General features: G+C 38.5%; 1 protein-coding gene across 13 annotated transcripts in view; it reads right to left on the bottom strand.

The window, feature by feature from the left end:
* The window catches only part of LOC117407190 (disabled homolog 1-like), a 164,666-nt gene that overhangs the window by 14,520 nt on the left and 129,173 nt on the right, over positions 1-20,973 (bottom strand). For 4 of the 13 annotated variants that reach the window (XM_059031487.1, XM_059031486.1, XM_059031489.1 and 1 more), the window contains exons 4-9: positions 18,324-18,422; positions 10,033-10,164; positions 8,146-8,265; positions 6,692-6,730; positions 5,600-5,665; positions 2,942-3,001 (exon numbers count right to left, since the gene is read on the bottom strand). In XM_059031487.1, coding sequence (XP_058887470.1) covers positions 2,942-3,001; positions 5,600-5,665; positions 6,692-6,730; positions 8,146-8,265; positions 10,033-10,164; positions 18,324-18,422 — 516 coding nt within the window. The remainder of the gene's footprint in view (positions 1-2,941; positions 3,002-5,599; positions 5,666-6,691; positions 6,731-8,145; positions 8,266-10,032; positions 10,165-18,323; positions 18,423-20,973) is intronic. The other 9 variants (XM_059031488.1, XM_034011927.3, XM_059031490.1 and 6 more) reach the window with 6 other exon arrangements.

The following is a 20,973-nucleotide window of genomic DNA, read 5'->3' as shown; positions in this document are numbered from 1 at the left end:
AGCACAAGCTTCCTTCCTTAGAAATCAGCTTGACACTTATTAAGTCAGCCTGACAAGCATGCTAGCTGCTACTACCTAGAGCAGTAAGAGTTTATTCCTGGCTGGCATCTTCAAACTTGGCTTTTCTTTAGTTTCACCTTTGTATAATAATGCGTTTTCGTTTGTGCATGACACAATGGGAACAACTGACCTTGTAGGCTGGAAGCACAGAAAAGACCAGCCAGTCATTTATTAATCTTCCAACAAGCCTGTGTGCACCTCACATGTTAGAAAACATGCACTTGTATAATCAATGAAAATGGAAAGAGGGCCAAGTTTAACCCCCCCCCCCCCATACCCAAAGCAGTAAATGATTGTCAGCATCTCTGGGTAGTAATCCATAATGAAAAGCTTTGAAGATTATACAAAGCAGTCCAAAAGATTTGCAGTCTCCTGATACTACATAGCTGTCATTTTTAAGGGTAAGCCTTTGGAACCTATTTCTATTTCTTTAACATGCTCCTGGTGATCATGCTAGAAATCTTCTTTTTAGGTTTTTCTTTTGTTTAAATTCTGAACATTTACAGCAGCTGCACCTTTATCTCTCTGTGCTGACATAAACACAGTGGAAAATCAATTTTCTTTCTTTTCAAGTCTTATCTTCCACCAAGATCAGAGTGGGAAAAAAAAAGTTTGATTATAGCCTGGCAAATCCAAGTAAATAAAGATGAAGGGCATTACTGGTGCCGTCACTGTCTCCATACAAAGAGGGTGTGTTGGTCCTCTCTAGACCCCTAATCATAACATGCAAAGGAACATGCTTTCCTTGGTGCTGCTGTGAACTGTATCTCATTTCCACCAGTCTGTCCATGAATATGCAGACCCTGGAGAAATGTGCAATTATGCACGTGCACGCTGTTTAACATTACAGTAATGTCGCCCACATAATTAACATTGGATGCCTAATCTCTGATCATGCAAATTATTTCAATCTTTAAAAAAAGAAATATATATACATCTTAGTCCTGTGTTTTTTTTTTTTTTTTTAATTGTGATATATACAATATATGCCAAATCATTTTGGTGGCTCTCTGAAAGACCCCACAATAAAATTCTAAAACCCCACAAAACAAACTTTTAGAGTGTAGGTTAAGATTTTGTAAATACTGTTACTTCATTAAACATCACCATATTTTATTAATTCCATTAAAAGAGATAGAAATGACATTTTGTGTGAGGTGGCTGTATGGAATACATCAATCCTTTACTCTTACTGAGTGTGTCAGAGTTTAAACAGGACCCCTTTGATGTACTGGCACTTGACTATCACACTTCAAGAACGGTCGTGTTTACTGATGTATGCACGCACAGCTAAAGACAGTTAGGCAGACTGTCAGGTATCTGTACTGACAGATAGAGAAGAAATCAGTTTCGAAGATTTAAAACATGTTGAATGGCTACATGAATATCTGTGCAATGTAAAAAGACGCAGGGCTTATGAAGGAAGTAACACAGACCCCAACACAAGAAACAGGCGTTTAACACTTAGTAATAAAATCCACAGATTATATATCAATTAACAGTGTCAAGATACTCTGAAAGGGATAATACAAGATTATCTGAATAGTCAAAAGTAAGCCTGCCTTCACTGTTTATAATAACATGACATGGTAATAAATTCTTATACCAACAAAATCTACTTACGATTCAAGAAATTCTATTTGCATAAGCAGCTTCAGAGTTACTTGCAAGCACAGATGCTTTTTTTTTTTTTAAATGCATGTGTCTGACACCAGTAAGTAATGGCTGGTCTGAAAAATGCAGTACTTTAAACAAACAGAAAGCATATGGGCAAGGAAAGAACATTTAATTTAAATGGGGATGTGAGAAAGAGAGCTCCGAGCAGTCAGCTTGATGTAGCACATTCAGTCTCCATCTACAAATCAGCAATAGCAACACTAAGTGCAGCTGCAACTAAAGCTTGACTACATTAAGCCCATTTAAAGAGATAGCAAGTTCAAGGTTAAATGATGATTCATTAAGAGGAATGCAACTGCCACCCTATACCCAACTGGAATAGTGAACTAACCCAGGAATCATCTTAGTGATAATAACATAAATTATCAATCATCGCTTGATGAACTCTGTCATGAACCCCTATTTTATAGACATATTTGAATTCCTGTTGAGATTTCGCAGAGTTTGTAAAGTCAATAGAGCAATGCATTGCAGCTGAACAAAGGGGCAGGGAAATAGTGCAACTTCGTTCTCACACTAGTATAGAAACTGAACAAGAGCCATGAAAAAGCAAGCGAGACCCTACGCCACCACTTTGATGATTGCTTACAAAGAAAGCTTTGACAGCTATGAGAAATATCACCAGGAATTTAAAGGAAAGTCTTTTTTTTTATTTGAAAGCAGAGGAGTTCGGAATACAAAAAACAAACAAACAAACTAACAAAAACTTTAATTTTGATTTTACATGAGTCAGAAGGCTTACTATCTCCTTAAAATGGGCAGTGTTTGGAAACATACCTTTACCCCCACACTACCACCACGCAGCATGCAGTTATGACAAGCAACCCGGCGCAAACCTCCGAAGAACCATATTTGTTATGCAAGTTCTTTCTTTTCTTTCTATCACTACTGGAATGCTACATTCCTTTGCAGTTTTTGAGCTGGTGGTGATTTTTGAAATTTGAAATGCGGCAGCTGATCTGTTATTGCACCCCTGTGTGCTAGAGGCACACCCCACTGGACCGTGCGCCCCCTTGTGAATACTCACAGCTGAATATGGAGCCAAGCCAAGACACACTGGGAGCCCAGAAGCTGACGTTAATGGGAATCAGTCAAATCCCATATGGAACATAAAACTACAGTCCCTATGCGGGACGTTCCACATGACTCGGAGCACTTGAGAGGTTTGCCTCGAGGTACCGATGAACACAATGACGACACCTACACTCACTGTTTGCCGCTTTGGAACATCATAGACCCCTTCCTTCTGCTGACTTTTGGGGACCTGGATTTGTAATCAGTCAAGTCAAAAATAAGTAAACAACATGTTATCTTCCAGAGCAGCATCTATGCAGCCTCAACAGACCAACTGTATCACAGCAGATGCCTTTTTTCAATATGGTTTAAAGATAGGCTTCTGATAGCAGTTGTGTAACAGTTGCAAGGGACTCTAAAGTATATAGTTATGTATTTATAATTACTATCAGAAAGACAATTTTGTTTTTTCAATTTTTGTTGTTTTCTCTAATAGGAGTGCATACACCAGCATGGGAGGCAGATTTTTCAACGTCTTTCTTCTTAATGTAAATAGAAAAAAATAATGTTACAAAACTAGTTTTTGAGGTCTCAAAAGTGTTGAGTTGTTATCAAATTGGCTTTCATTAAAAAATGTGCAAAATGCATTCAAAATGCATTCCCCCATGGTGTAAAGCATGACTCTGCACATGTGGAGATATATACCTGAGCTTGAATTCTTCTGCTACAGCTCTCTATATGCATCTACATTTACACATTCTGCAATGCTGGGCACATGCACTTATCTTTGCAGTGTTATTAAAGGGTTTTAAGACAGCTTGATGAATATATTCATATTCCCTGCAGTCAAGGGTCCACAAACGCGGCCATGTTAAATAGACAACATGCCACTCACGCTGTATTAAATATCAAGGATGTGTTTGATAAACTTTACAGATCAAAAACACTGCAGGGGACACATTCTGATCTTTTTAAGAAAATCCATTTATTTGTTTGCGATTGTTGTGAAATGTTCGCTTTCTCTTGTCCCCCCAGATATCTATCAATATTTATAGTTACATCTGTGTGAACTTTCTTTTTTTTTAAATTTAGTAGTCACCAATTAACTTTACCCCGTTTTTTCTCCCAGTTTGATATGCCCAATTGTATTTAGACTCCCACCCCTGTGGTGACTCGGGAGCGATGAAGATGAACACACGCTGTCCTCTGAAACGTGTACCGTCAGCCGACCACTTCTTTTCACTCTGCACGTCCGTCATGCAGCCAACCCAGAGCTACAGCATTGGAGAACAATGCAGCACTGGGCAGCTTACAGGCAAGGCACCCGGCCAGTCTACAGGGGTCGCTGGTGTGCGTTGAGCCGAGGACACCCTCATGAGAGGTAAGGCTTTTTCTTGTTAAGCTCCTGTGAAATGCCCTGCCTGTGTTTGTCAGGGAAGCTGGGACTGTTACAGTTTTTAAGTCAAGACTGAAAACTTACTTTTATAAAATGGCTTTCTTGTCTTAGTGGGTTTTAATGATCAAAAAGCACTATAAAAATGCAAATAAATAAATAAATAAATAAATAAATAAATAAATATGCACGCACATTACTCTTTTGTTGAGCACAACGGGTAATTGAAACACAGGCTGCAATCTAACCTAACCCAATTGAAATCATCAAATACAATTTAAACTGATTCATTTGGGTCTCATTGTGTTCATGCTCGATATGGCTCAATTGGATTTAAACTCGTCTCAATGAACCTGACCATCCACACCATGAAACCTTGGTTTAGGATTTTTAACCTTTACCTTTAATCAATCAGGACTCTGCCTGTTGCTGTGGAAACATTACACAATTGGAATATTCGTTTAATTTTTTTGATCGTATGTTCGGAAGCGCAGTAACTCTTACAACTATGAACGGAGCTCTAATCATAACACAACCAAGATCGTTCTCGAAAAACACAGTTTAAAGCAGAAGTATGTGACTTTCAACTGACAGATCTTACATTTATGCATATTCATATAAAACGCAGCAAAAATAACAAAAAAAACTCAATATAGATGAACTACTAATGTACTCTAGTACAGTAGTTACTAGACTCTTCACTACATTATTTAGTATAGACGTGTAGCACAAAATCTCTTTGGGAGTGGGAGAGTAACTATACAAAATCTATGTATGGTATGTAGTTCTATGAGATGATTACCATCTGAATCATAGAAGTGTGCCCTAGGTAGATGTGCTACATTTTTAAACTGGTAACTAAAGTGTAATGGCAGGGTAGGGCTGTAGCGTTGTATATGGCACTGTTGACCCAGTGTTGTTTTTTTCTATAAGCATAGCAGCGTCATACATATTTGTATACAGTAGAAGTACTGTCAGGTAGCTAAGGTTCTTGCACTGCGCCTACCCGCTATACAGGAAAGTATAAGGCACGTAGTTTGAAGTTATCATGCAAACGCGCTGTACGTTGTGCCATTTAAAATGGAGCACATACAAGACCGGCAATGCTATCAACCAAAATGTGTACGAAGGTCGATCCCTACCCCAAGCAGAGGGCAGTTTGGTGCTTCCCCAGTCAAGCAAAATGCCTGAACTACAGCAGGTACTATAAGGCTAAACTGGTAAACAGTTTTCTGTGTTTTTAAAGTGGTATTAAAGAGCTAGATCAGATAGTGCTGAAGAGGAACAAACAATGTCAGACACTGTGAAACCGAAACCCAGCCCCCTGCAACACTCTTGCAACTTGTTGATCAGTCTCCCACCAAGCCAATGTTTTTCAATAAAGACGTGTCGCTCTCAGCCGCCTGTCTATAAGACACCGTGACATTAGCTCATTTAAAATGGTTATTTTAGTACCTGATAAATGTTCTCCTCTGATTCTGGTTCACGGATTGGTTCATGTCCAGCCTCAAACACAATGTACTATTACATCGGCAGCACAGAAGGAAGAGGGCAAAGAGAAAAACAGTAGGAAACCACAAAGTGATTGATAAACAAGATCGAAACAAGCACAGGCCAGCACTGGACACACATTCACATCAAAGGAAGAAGCAGCACAGGGACAACCGCTTTTTTGGAAAGCACAATTGTTTATTGCTTGGTACTTTATGAATTTTCAGAACATAATTATATAATAAGTATGTGGTGGTATATCTGACAGTGAGAATGGAAATAATACAAACTCTCATTGCAGTTTCAGTGAGTCAAGCTTGATCACTCAGCTTGTAAAACGTGGAATGGCTCAAACTGCTATGCAAAGAATCTGTTGTCCTGGACTGTCACGTATGCTTGACTGGTGATTAATTACAGCAAGAAATAATCAAATATAAGCAGAAGATTTTTTATTTTTTCTAGTTCCTTGACATTTCTTATTTGGAGGCACCTACGTTAACTTATGGCTGTTTTTTAAGCAGCCATATGAATGAATAATGGTTGCCCTTGCAATGGGTCTCTGACCTGGGCCCAGTCTACTGTACTGTTAATTAATACATACAGTATATACAGAACCAATGTTAATTCTATCTATTTTAAGGAGCCAGCTAGTTAAAGCCCGCCATATACAGTGGATGGTACTGGCCATTGTATTCAGTAATGTAAGGCATGTGGATGAACGAACAGTGGACTACGCCTCTATGCCTAACCTTAGCCATGATAATATAGGGATACATAACATGGTAGTTGTGTTACTTAAATAATATCAAAACTCTGATGTGAAATGTAATACATTACTATAATGGCCACTATATAAAAAATAAAGAAAGGATGAAGAAATTATATTCATTTTAAAAATAAAATAAAAATGAGAGGTTATTTTAATGTGTAAATGCCAATTACTAACATGGGAACTTTTTTCTTTTTTTTTTCTTAAAGCAAAGCAACTTGATACAACACAACACAACACAGCACAACACAACACAACACAACACAACACAAAGCTTCAGAAGTTACCTGGTACACAGGATCCTCCACATCGTCCTCCAAAATGGTCTTTGCAAAAGCGAGTTAAGAAGTGGAAGTGGCAGAGATTGAATCAACAGAAAGACAAAGAGAGAAGGTCAGAAAACTTAAAGAAGACTCGCAGAGGACCAGACAGGAGCTCAGTGCTGCTTCTCAAGGGTTTGAATATTAAAATGTTATTTTTACAAGGAGCGCTCATTTCATTCCCGCCGCTGAAGAGGCTGCTGTCTGACAGATTGTGTCATTTAAATGTACGAGGTGCGTGACACAGATCACCCAGCAAGATCTAACAGCTGGCAGACACATTAAGGCTGAAAATAAAAAGCGTGGCTGAAAAAAAATCATTAAAAAAAAATCCTCAGAAGCTGAAGAAGCAGGCAGTCACTGGTATCTTACAGGACAGGATTAATTATGCAGCCTATCAGTATTCGTCATTAAATATCATTTTCACATATCTACTTTTGGGGTTTAACCATACTTCAGTGTATACAGAAGGAGTTCCAAGCTACCAGTGTTTGTTTATCTATTTGTGTTTGTGCTTAATAGATGAAGTGCAGGGACTGTGCATTTATACATATTTTTGTTCATTTTTAACTGTGTACATGCATACTATTTCTATGCAGCTTTTCATAATAATGTGTGGAGTGAATATCAGATGATTGTGCAACCGATCCCTGAGAGGGTCATCGGTAAAATGATCAGAAAGAAAAATCTGCAGGTGTGAGCTGAGTTTATCAACTTTCTCTGTTTTTAGCGCTTACTGATATTCCATTATTATTTGGCATGCTCTCAATACGTATCCCACTCATCAATCCATATTCAGAATATGAGGTCCAAATCAGAGGCTTGTCTGGGTGTGAAGATGTGTTTGCATGGGTTACCTGGTACACTGCTTGTCTGGGTGTGAAGGTGTGTTTGCATGGGTTACCTGGTACAGTGCTTGTCTGGGTGTGAAAGTGTGTTTGCATGGGTTACCTGGTACACTGCTTGTCTGGGTGTGAAGGTGTGTTTGCATGGGTTACCTGGTACACTGCTTGTTTGGGTGTGAAGATGTGTTTGCATGGGTTACCTGGTACAGTGCTTGTCTGGGTGTGAAAGTGTGTTTGCATGGGTTACCTGGTACACTGCTTGTTTGGGTGTGAAGATGTGTTTGCATGGGTTACCTGGTACAGTGCTTGTCTGGGTGTGAAAGTGTGTTTGCATGGGTTACCTGGTACACTGCTTGTCTGGGTGTGAAGGTGTGTTTGTATGGGTTACCTGGTACACTGCTTGTTTGGGTGTGAAGATGTGTTTGCATGGGTTACCTGGTACAGTGCTTGTCTGGGTGTGAAAGTGTGTTTGCATGGGTTACCTGGTACACTGCTTGTCTGGGTGTGAAGGTGTGTTTGTATGGGTTACCTGGTACACTGCTTGTCTGGGTGTGAAGGTGTGTTTGCGTGGGTTACCTGGTACACTGCTTGCTCACACTGTTTATCCTTCTGTGCTTTCTTCTCCATCTCTTCCCTCTGCTTGAGCTCATAGATGAGTTGGAAGAGATCTCTCAGATCAAGTATTACCGGCTCGGCCTGGAAGATAAAAGAGATGTTTGGACTGCTAGCTGGAGCACAACGTCTTGTATAATCACAAACAAAAAGCTGGGATTAGCTGTTATAAAAAAAGAGCACAATACTGTATGCATGTTGATGTGTTAACCACTCTCCCCTAACCTACTGTACTGTATATGGTGGCATACTGGAAACCTGGTTCAAAGTGAATCAAGCCACCAAATGGATTCTGCTAATTACAATACACTGACTCCTCCTGCTGGACACCTTAAACATTACAGTTAACTCTGAATCAAAGAGGGAAAAAAAGAAAAAAAAAAGGTCCAGTATCCCTATTTTACTGTCCAATGGAAGATGGATGACTTAATAGACATTCACTGATCAGGAGACGTCAGGGTAACAAGGGTGAAAAGATTTCCTCCATCTTGTTTTACTGGCACAGCATGTCTTATGAGCAGTTATGGGGATCACATGACTTTAAAGACAACAGAAAATCAGACAGATGATGTCGGTATTGCTGGGGGAAGATGATAAAAAAGAGAACTCCAAACATTTTATCACGATAAATCAATTTTCATCTGTCCCTCATGCCCTTGGCCTTGTCTGGAAGCTGGCGTGTGATGTTATGTAGTGCGAGCTGGAGAAACCTGCTATTAAGGTACTGACACTGGTGAGATGATACATACACAAGTGGCAGCACAGAGGGCATCAATTCCAGATGGTTACAACATGCAAGATGCCCCAGAGTGCATTGCAGTGTACGGCAGTACACTATACATTCTGTTTAGAGGAGAGCTCTGAGTTACTGGTTTTTGTGTGAATTGGTCCCAAATGCATCTGTTTCCAATGGCTGGTGAACCAACAAATAGTAGAGAGATGAGATGTCAGGTAGTGTAATCACACACAGGCGCATGTCAAAACCACAGTTTACACTTGAAGGCTTAGACACAGAAACAGCAAATACATTTGGGAGGATGACTTGATGAACTGACTTGCATTTATTCCAATGATTATAACCCGACATGTATTTTATGTGTGCGAAAAAACTTGATATAGAGCAGCATGGTACGGTAGCACTTCAAATTACTGAGCATAAATGACCACATAATAACATAGTAATAACTAACAACTGCCCCTGCCCTTTCATGGTAATTGCTGGTGAACATGTGTGTAATTACTCTATTGTACATGGAACTGGCCTGTACCACCATAATTCACATATACATAATTCATCATTTTTCATCCCCATTATATTAATTACCTTAATTACAAGCCTCTAAATTGTAATACATTTTCTGGAAACTTTTATCACAAACTCTCAGTAATCTACTTGTGAGGAAAATCATTACCAACTTGGAATTAGTTCTGCCCTGCTCATTGTAAATATTTGTATTAATATGAGTATTCAGTTTAGTTCCCCTCCAGCAAGCAGGCTAGCCAGCCATGAACGAACGCCACTGGATTGTTTACATCTCATCTTTTTTTTTTACAAATTTAGCCTGGCCATCTGTAGTTTTCTTTTCCATCAGATAGTTTTCTTGTTAGTTCATCTCAGAACTCAAGAAGAGTAGATGCTTTTGCTCTCTGTCTGAGTTACTGGGAATGTCTCTCACCGTGGGTGACTGTTGCAAAAACTCCTAACCCTGCTAAAAGGTACAGTATATTGTTTTGTATTTGATTTAGTTTTTTATACATATAAGCATGCCTCTCAGTCCTGAACCACAATTAATTTGTGTGACCGTCACAGAACCCAAAAGACACTTCACCCCTAATGAGATGCATACTTACAGACTGTGCAGTCTTTATTGCCACAAACCGGTGATTCCCTTCCTTTCCGCAGACATAACCAAAGGCTCTATGATCCGTGATGTCCTTGGCTATGTACGATATTTCATGGACTGAATGGTGATGCTGAAGGACCTGAAGGAAGTAAGGGGAATGGGTAAATATTTATGACCTCTGCCTGTCCATAGGGGGAAAACTGATTAGGAATGTATGATGCTTTATAGCAACATGTACATCCATCCATGTCAAGTTATATCCATGCACATAGGTGTAATATTATAAAAACTGTGCAATGAACGCACTGTTGATGAACAGATCTGAACCACTGTTGAAATATAGGGATGACAGCATACTCACAACCTAACATTAATGTGCCCCTTTGTTCACACCTAGCATGCATTAATCAAACCAGGAAGAAGATACCTTAATGCAGCTTAAATGCCCCAAGAGATAAAAAAAGTCAAACCTTAGTTTAAGATCTCTATATAAAACATATATAGTGTTATAAATGGCTTAAAAATAATTAATAAGAAATCACAGGTTATTACAATGGCATTTTAGCGGCACTATAGTAACGCAACTATAGCATACTCTTAAACTAAAATGTTACCATTTAAAGAATGGACCAGTTGTTTTAGTTTATTAAGGGGGTCGGGAATTATGCATGAGAGGGAAATTCTTGTGTGATGGTTAAACATGTACCATTGTGGAGAACAGACTTTGAAATTGATTTCTGCCCCCAACTGGCTTATAGGAATTAGAAGTGACAAAGAGGAATGGCATCCCGCTAGAAGAATCCGCTGCCAAGTCAAATCAGCATCATTCTGCCTGCCCACGGTGGGTTAACATATTATTGACAGTGTTGTGGCGGGTGTTTCAGATTTCTTGTCTTGTGAAAGCCATAGACATGCATTTGAGCTCCCAGTCCTAAACTCAAACAGTTAACCATACTTGCAAAATTGCAATGCTGCCACATTACATAAAATAAAAAGGCTGTGTGGTTTGACTTAAGCACTGAGCAATGATGTGCCGTGATGACAAAAGTCAAGGCACCACTATCTGCATGGAACAGCGGATCTGCCACAAAGGAACTGATTGGCAAGGCTTGTTTTCATAAGTTTATAGCCCAAAACAGTGCTGTGATCTGCTTTAGTTGGACAAAGGAAAATGCCTGCTATTAGTATCCTTTACTAAAAGGCTAAAAGAACTTTGTGCTCATGAATAATGTCTAAAGCCATGCTATGAGCCTCTTACTGTAGCTACCCCTCTTCTTCGGCAACATAAGATATTTTAAGTGGCATGCCCATTGAGATTTTCATTGATTAATCAGTCTCTCTCCTTTCTTTCTATAAAACACTGATGCATTTTCCACAGTTGATACTGCAAATGGCAATAACCCCCAAAGCCCTGCTATAAAGCGTTGTGATAAATCAGACAGCATGACAGTTTACAATTGCTTCTGCCTTCGACAAGCTTGTACTACAGAAGAATCTGGGTTCTAGGTGTTCCTGTGTGCTTATTGTGCAATCTCGTCTGCAAATGAGATGATCGTTGTTTTTTTTTCAATGCAGTGAAAATCTTTAAAGACAATGTGCATTTTTTAGGGTGCATAGGGGTGCAAGCATAGTGCTTTCCTTGGAAAATGTGTATATTAATTGAGAGCCATACAAAACCCATAAGGTGAAACCAACACTGCTCATTATTTTTAGGTTGCCTGTAAATGGCACTGTTCATTGTGTCTGGTTATGTCTCTCGACTGGCCATGAAAAACGCCTCTTTCCCAGTCTAATATGGATTTCCAGTGACCTTCGACTTTTAACCTTAATATTTCAGCAGAAGCAGCAGCATGTCATTAGAAGGGTTTAGAATGATTTATTGCATTGCAAAGTGTTTCTCTCAGCATCACATTGACCTCAGTACACTGTTACCTCCCCTCTCCTTCTCCAGCCATATAAAAAGAATGTAAACATTTAGAGCAAGAGCAGGTTTTGGTAGTTGAGAGCAGACTATATTTAATGCACAAACATTTGGCATCTTCAATAAAAAGCATTAGTGGCAGTGGGGGCTGGTGGCCAAAATTTGTGGGTATTCACACCTCAGATGCAGGTGAGGCGGTGGGGCCCAGGGGGTCTTATCGTGGCAAATTTGTCGATTGCTTTATTATTTAAATTTAAGTTGTCCCTGAATCTAAATCAATCCCAAGTTCAAAGACCAAGAACAGGAAAAAATAAGACCTTAAATGGAAGTGACAATTAAGGCCAAAGGAATAAAAAAAAAAAAAAAAAAAAAAAGGTCGAACGCAGCAAGATATTACTGATCTTAAGTTAAAGCACTGCTGAGGTTGAACAAATAAGACAAATTACATTAATTTAAAGTTAGATGAAGTTAGAAAAAGATAATTAGACTTTTATTTTAATATTTAAACAGCTTAAAACGTTTTCTGTCTTTCCGCAAAGTACCACACCATGCAAGACTGAGAAGAGACGAAGTCGTGCTGCTCGTATTTATAGCCCTTGTTGTCTTGGCACCTTGTTTGCTAACTGCCTGCACTCCATCCAGACATTTTTAAGCCAATCAGAGCCAGTCCTGGCTGATGGCTGGCTGCTACGGCGCATATGCACGGCGGATTTAGGTACTCACATTTTTGACCGTCTTCAGCTCATTAAACAGATGGGATAAACAGCATTGTTGATGTGCCAGTGTCACGTGAGAGGGAGAAACGAAACGCACATCACCCAGAAGAAGGGAAATGCAATTCATTAATAAGAGACTGAGGGTTTGGCGAGCAAGCGAACACTGTTAACCGCCCCTGTGTAGTAGTAGTACTTATAATCAGACCACAATCACATTCTCTTTAAAATGAGTAACTGAATTAAATGCTAAAACAATGAGAATATATTGAATTGAGTTTTTTTTAAACATTAAAAGTGGTTAGGATTTCTTCTATATTGGTATCTTTTTGAGATGATGAAAAACGTGTTTTATTCCCTATTTGGTACTCAGAGCTGTTTAAGAATACTAATGTGTTGTGCTCTTCCAAATTCTCTTCCAAATTCATAAAGCAATGAGGCGCTGCGTCAGCATTTAAAGCAAGTAGCTGAAACAGAAACAAACAAATAGATTAATAAAACACACACTGAAAAGAAAATATAAATAGGCTCCAAATCGATACTTTATAGGGCAGGCTGACTTTAGGCACTGCTTGTAAGTTAGAGTTAAAAACATGTTTGAAAGAGAATGAAGAAAACTTGATGAATGGAAGCATCTGGGCTGCCAGCTTTTTTATTGGTTGGTAACAGACTGTTCCCCATCCATTCAGTATTAATTTCTATGACTGGAATAACACGCTGCCTAACTGTATATGGTAGTGTTGGTTTCATTATTACCCCCTTGCTAGAGGGATTCATACAGAAAGGCTTGTCTGGCAGTCCTCCAAAAGATCAGGAGAGAATCGGATTAGTCGAGTTACAAGACATCAGTGCATTTTGCGGCATGGTTCCTTTGTAATGAAATAATAAGGCCACTTCTCTTCAAGAAAACTAATTCCTCAAAAGCACAAAACATCTAAGGGGCTAGAGGTCAGACTGCGGAAATATCAAGCTCCATGTGTGAACAATGCTGTCTGTGTAAACAATGCTGTCTGTGTGAACGATGCTGTCTGTGTGAACGATGCTCTGTTTGTGAATGATGCTGTGTGAACAATGCTGTGTGTGAACGATGCTGTGTGTGTGAACGATGTTGTCTGTGTGAACGATGCTCTGTTTGTGAATGATGCTGTGTGTGAACGATGCTGTCTGTGTGAACGATGATGTGTGTGAATGATGCTGTGTGTGTGTGTGTGAATGACGTTGTGTGTGTGAATAATGATGTGCAAGATATGCCTGCAAAAGTGTACAGGCTGAACATTTCTATGAATGTTTTTTTTTATTGAAACGTCAAAGAACTAGATTTGATCCACTGTATTTCAATGGACACACACTGGCCAAACTGAGTTAGAAAATGGATAGCGATATCAGAGAACACATTTCTCAAGGGTGCACTTGATTTGTACACAGTAAACCTGTGAGTATAGCACAATGCACATTGCAACAAATAGCATGCAGGCACATTGAAAAGATACCAGGATCTGAACAAGTAATAGAATGAAGTGACAGCCCTGTGTGAACAGCCTGAGCAGTAAATTATCTCTCTCTATATATCTATTTCATGTTTGCTTTTCGAGATGTATAGAATGCGAGAGTGCTGGGCCTCCTGAGTGGCGCATCCAGTAAAGGCGTTCCACGTGGAGTGCAGGATGCGCTCTATAGTCTGGACTTCACGAGTTCGGCAATGACTAAATTTTAAAAAAAAAGAATGCGAGAGTGCAAAGGTTTAGATGCTGTGGTTCTACCTGTCATCAGTGCCAGTAATTGTTAAATCACCCCCTCCCCCAAACCCCGCAAACTGTTGCTGTCCTGACACATGACATTTCTGTGTAAAAGAGCCCAATGATTATAAATGTCAATGCGACGCACAGTCAAGGGTGAATACACTGCAGTGGGTGCCCAATAGAGTAAGCTGCATAATGCAGTGCATTAACATTACCAGAGCTGAGGCTTGCCAGTGAATTTTGAAGCTTCCCCTTTACATGAGAACTGTAGTATATCCATGTTGCATAGGTAGGGAATGGTTTAGAGTAAAGATATGTTAGAATAAGAGAATGTTTAAAAAAGATCAAATATACATGGGTGGGGATCTGAACCCCAGCTATTGGTCCTGAATCTTAATCTGAGATCATAAAACAAGAAGATTTAAGGACAGTAAACAGAGTTCATTCCAGACGCTTGAGCAGGAGGTACAGGATTGGCACTGTGTGGACTGTGGACGTGAGTTACGAGCTGAGCGGCCCATCTGCAGCAATCTATTCCTGTGCTGGCCAAGCTTGAGAAGCGGGCTGGGAAAGTGTTTGCAGCTCTTTTATTAGTGGTATGAAGAACATCTATTGAAAAAATGTATCGAAAAAGTTCCCCTTGCACTGATATTTTAACAGTGTGTTTTAATTACTTTGCACTGTGCTGATACAACTTGCATATTTAGTCTCTCCTTAGTACTGTACTAATTTAATACATCTTTAAATGTACCAGTTCTTGTTGTGAACTGGATTTTAGTCAATGATGGGGTTATGACATGTATCAATGCCAATGTACTGAACACACCTTAAAATGACTTTGGGTCAAAACTGGCTAACACTTTACCTTGTATCTCTAATTACTGTGTATTTACATAGTAGTTACTAAGTAAATACATGTGTTCTTACACACAATTATAATGTTATTATGCATAGTTGCAATGTACTTAATGTTTAATGTTTATTGCACAATATAACCCTAATCCCAACCCTAACGCTAACCCTAACCCCCCTAACCCGAACCCTAACCCTATCCACTTTGCTGAAACAATTGTGCACTTACATATATCATGCAAGAAGACAGGCATGTGCTTGCACTATAATAGCTTTTTATTGTTGGTAGCATTTTCTCACATAACTAAAACCATGCTTTGTGAAAAACGCATTACGATTGGTTGTTTCCGTATCACGTCAGTAGCATCAACAGTGCTGTCATTTATCTGGTCTCCTCTCTGCCAACACATTGAAATTGTGAGAAACAAAATTCATAACGAGAGAGGGTGTAGAAATATGGAACTTTTTTAAGTTGCCGTCCCTGGCCTTTAGCTGCTGTTCTGTTTTCTCCCAGATTACCAACAAGACAACATTTCTTATCCAGGGATTGTGTTAACAACCGGCTAGTACAGCCTCAACCTTTACTTAAATCTCACTAGCTAAGGCAGCCAGAATAACACTTTGTAACAATTTTTTTTTTTTTTTTTGGTTCCTGGGTAGTAAGTGTTATTTCCTAATTGCTTATGCCTCAAAAGTATAGAAAATGGCTATTATTCCCCACAAACTTTCCTTTTGTGACCAGGACAGTGATATTTTGAAATTTACCTATTTCCAATGAGAAAACTGGTGAATTTGTGTCTTTTTGTTCACATAAAGTCAACAAACAACATATGAATCCAAATTAACATGTATTTATACTAAAGTAATACAAAATGATGATGGGAGACTACATTTGGGGGCTGATTCGTGAAAGTGATTTACAGTATAATCGTAAATCTCGAAAAACTACTCACTTCTAAATCTTTTGTAGTCATTTTTGTATTACTTTAGTATAAATACATGTTAATTTGGATTCATATGTTGTTTTTTTCTGACTTTATGTGAACGAAAAGACACAAATTCGCCTGTTTTCTCATTGGAAATAGGTAAATTTCAAAATATCACTGTCCTGGTCACAAAAGCAAAGTTTGTGGGGAATAATATCCATTTTCTATACTTTTGAGGCATAAGCAATTAGGAAATAACACTTACTACCCAGGATCAAAAATTGTGTTACATAGTGTAATGAGTCTCAAGGGCATATGCAGGTCTGTACTGTGACACTCTGCACTGCACAACCAAGCAGAGCAGATCTGGTATGACATAGAGACAGGGTAAGATAAAATGAATAATAATAATAATAATAATAATAATAATAATAATAATAATAATAATAATAATAATAATAAAAAGATGTTTGCATTTGCTCAGTGAAGTGAAGTAGCCTACTTGCTGTGGAATAAAAGATACTAGATATTCGCTTCATTTTCTACAAATAAAATATAATTCCTGTGCCTCGTTGACTGGCTGCAGGTCGGGTAGAAATTCCTTGGATTATTGTGGTTGTTTTCAGAATGGTCCTTAGTGGTGTTTCTCTTTCACATAGACTTCCTTTACAAACATTATGGTATGCATGGACAGCTTGTCCAAATCAAGACCGCCTGTCTTAAGACTGTCCTATTCCCTGGAACAATAAGAAAAACCTGAGATGGAGGGGTTATGTGGTAGTGTAGATACTGTACCATTGCCAACATGTTTATCAAGCAAAGACATGCAATTAAATTAAGAAAACACAATCAAATAAACAAATAAACAAGCAAAACAAACACAAACATACTGCCTGGGTGGAAGCATCATAAATCAGGAAGCATACTGTTTGTATTCCCATTCCACTAAGTAATACTGCTGTGAATTCTATTTTAGAGAGAGACAGAGAGCATTTCTAAATACATTCAATCATTTTTAAGTGTCAGTGTTTTTGCTGCTTATTACATTTAAATCCTCCCTTACTTAGCACTGTCAAGAGATGTTAATTTGCGGAATGAATTCTGTAGGAAATGAAGCTAAGAAAGAGTGGTGGAGAAGGATCATTATTCTGGTAGAAACACCTGTCTCCTTGCCCCTCAAGCTCTCCTATGTGACTATTTATTTCTGCAACTTCAAAAACTCTACTGTAAAACATATAAATAAGAAAGTGAAGTAGACAAACACTGATAACGACAGTGGCCCAGACTGTTTGTCTGCGTCTGATATGTCTTTTGATATATGCCTACTGTTGAAGAATGCTTGGGGATCACAAAAGGGTAAAAGGAGTAAAAAAAATACACCTTGCCAGTGATAAAGTGTGTTTCTTGATATATTAAGACACGCTTGAAATTAAAGTTAGATTACTGAATTCCATCACAAAGAAGCAAAGAAAAAATAAGTTTTACGGTGGAATATATATATGAGAACCAACTGCTTGGGTCATAGCCTCTATATAACTGACTCATATACCGATTTTCATCCAAACACCTGAATGTTGTGAAAGAATACTGATTACCATAGTCTAGTTCCTTTAATTATGTGACCATAGTACACATTTTTTATCGTCCCACCTTTTTAAATAGCTCCATTGAATGATCTGTCTATGTTTTCCTGGTTTAAAAATTCCTTGACTGTCTTGCACACAATCCTAGGATACATGACGCGTGAATGAGAGGGAGGGACTGGAAGCTGTTTCCTACACAAACTGACATGACAGAGACCGGAGGAGGAAGAAGGAGAAGGAGGAGAAGAAGAAAGAGGAGGAGGAGGAGAAGGAGAAGCTTTTGAAATGACTTTGTTTTATTTCTTTGCAAGCTCCTTTGATAGTGGCTTTCCCAAAATCTAAATGATTTAAGCTTCACCAAGCCCTCAATTCAATCTACCCCAGCTGAGCAATAGAGAATACTAATCACAGCTCAATATTCTGTCTGTGTGCAGCTCACACAGTTCCCTTTGTTGTGCAGTCCGTTGCTCCTTAGAGATTCCTAGAGCTGGCCCGAGGTTCCCGAGGCAGTGTGTGCCAATATGTTTTTTCAACTTTGCCACGTCATGCAATTCCTTCACTCACCCCTGTCTTTTCATCAAAGATTTTGATCCCCCCAAAGGAGACTGTTAAAAAGATTTTCTGCTTGTGTTCTCCCTTTGAACGGGCTGCTGCAGCAATTCCCTGTGGAAACAGACAAGACAAAACCAAAAATAAGAACCAGCGTTTCTTTATTTTAATTATTTTTTTACTTGTGATATCATTCAGTGCTTTGTTTTTGATTTCCAAGGTAATGTGAAGGAATAATGTTCCCATGTAAATAATCCATCGTGTAAAACTGCAAAAGTAACAACACCCAGAAATGTAATGACAACTGCGATCTATGAATATCACAGACCAGTCATGTAATGATATGTGTATCTTAACTGTGTATTCGTATAGCAATTTATTATAACATGTTCTTATAACTGTTTACAGATGGTCTATAAACACTTATAAGGCTCCCTAAACTGAAATGATTCCAAAAATTATTCCTGCATATGCAATCTTTAACGAAAAATGTAATAACATATCTACTGCAAATGCAATAAACTCAGATAGCAGCATTGGAAACACAAATGCATAGTAGCTAGTGCTAGGACTGTTTCAGATAAACACACATTACAGAAGGATACAGGTGCTACAGTGATTGACAATGAAATGTCAGCTGGTTTGATCGTTTTGTTTCTCACAGGTCTATGGGAATACAGTTATGTACAGAGTATAGATGCACATTTGAAACACATTGTTAGCATGGTAATACATGTGCTGTTAAGAAAGTAGTACTATGCTTTTGCATATACAGAAAAAATGTAAGATATTTTCAAGCAGATGTTTTTATGAGCTCTGCACAGGTCCTACATACTGCATATGAATTCGATGTTGGCACCATGTCTTCAAAGAAGCATGTTGTTGTTATACATTTGATACATCATTCGTAGCCAGCATCACTTCATGATGGCTTTTAATTACTTTAATGAAATTCTTATGATTTCGAGTTCCCAGTTTAGTCAATGGACATGCACATTTTTCTAAAATGTTATTTAAATTCTTATTGATCTGGCTTCAAAGGCAGATCAATGCTCACTCCTGACCCTTAGACAGTGGTATACAATTATTGATTAAGGCATTTTTCTTGATGTTGGAAAGGGAGTGGTTGGTGGCAAGTCTAGATGTGCTGCACTTGAACAACATTGCCTTATAAGGTAAAGCAATGTGATTATTTAATTAATAGCCTTTCACTTAAAAGGCACTGCAAGCATTTTGTTTTATCACATTTCCTGAAATGCTGAACTTTGGATGCTGCATGTGCACAGACAATAATTATCACAAAGGAAGTGGTAGTTTTGCCACACACTAATTTAATATAAATATATTACAAGCACTATTAAAATGTTCTCCTACGGTAGTAGCGGGATTAATTCTATTTGTGTTCCTAGGCTTATCCCTTATTGCTTATGTCACTCGCACATTACAATTATTCACTGAAATGGCAACATTTGTTAAAGTGAAGAATACGATACCCGCCAGTGGCTTAGTAGCATTTCTGTTTTTCATTTAAATTAAATGAGGTAATCTTGGAAGCTGTGAAAAATGTGTAAGACTTCTGCAAAATTATTTGGGGAATGTCAAAGTGAAACTACCCAATTTCTCTGCATTAAAAAAGAAAAACACATACTGTAGCAGCACAAAGTATTCCCTCAATTGTCAGAATGATAAAATCTCGCCACAGCAGCTTAGCTTTGATCCTCAATGAGTAACATCATATAGATTGAGTAAAGATTACAGTACAGTAGAAATGTTACAAACACATCTCTGTAACTCTGATTGTTTTCAATGATTTATTAAATGGTTCTGTATCAATGATAAGTCTACCACATTAGCACAGTAATGTCCCCATATTTTTTTTTGAACTACAGAATCATGGGTACTCCAGGAATATTTTCTCTTTAAGAAAAATTATTTTAGCAAACGTCCAGATTGCTCCTGGCTTAACTTTCTTTGCAAAGTAATATTATGATCCATTTTGAATATGTTTGAACCCTTTCAGTCATGGCAGCACCTCAAAGTCTAAATTAGTGCCATATGTTAACATAAGCTGTCAGAAATCACATTGGAACCTAGGTCCGAGACTGAGATAGTGTATAAATATATGTAAAACAAACCAACTTTTGTCCTATTTTCATGTATACTAAATAAAGGAGTTTATTCAACGCAACAAACATAATTCAGGACTGAAAGGGTTAAATAGGGGATTATTGCCCTTAAATACTTTGAAAAACATGTCCAGTGTCCTGTTCTGTAATATCGCCCTGTCTCCTCCTGACCTCAGCACTGCAAGCCTCTACTCCTTCCCCCTTTCTGAGTTGAAATGAGCCAACAGCAGTGCTGGTTTACTGGGAAATCAAACCACACATCTGAATCCCCCACATGCCCTGCAGACAGAGTTTGCTTGCTGTTTGCTTTAAAGATGTATTATTTATCACCTTCCTCTTCTTAGGAATACTCAATCATTATTGCCTCCATGCAAAACCTGCTATAATTAGCAGATGAGCTAGCATTCCTGCAGGCAGGCTCACCACACTGCTACTGCGAGTGCTCCTGGGTAAGCAGCATGCAGGATTAATACACAATGATCAGTGACCAGCCTACTGAATGGAAGTCACGCAGCTGAAAACGTGTGAAATCATTGTGA

The sequence above is a fragment of the Acipenser ruthenus genome, chromosome 10, assembly GCF_902713425.1.
Source record: "Acipenser ruthenus chromosome 10, fAciRut3.2 maternal haplotype, whole genome shotgun sequence".
In the NCBI taxonomy this organism is placed as follows: domain Eukaryota; kingdom Metazoa; phylum Chordata; class Actinopteri; order Acipenseriformes; family Acipenseridae; genus Acipenser; species Acipenser ruthenus.
This window is presented reverse-complemented; position numbering and strand designations above follow the sequence as displayed.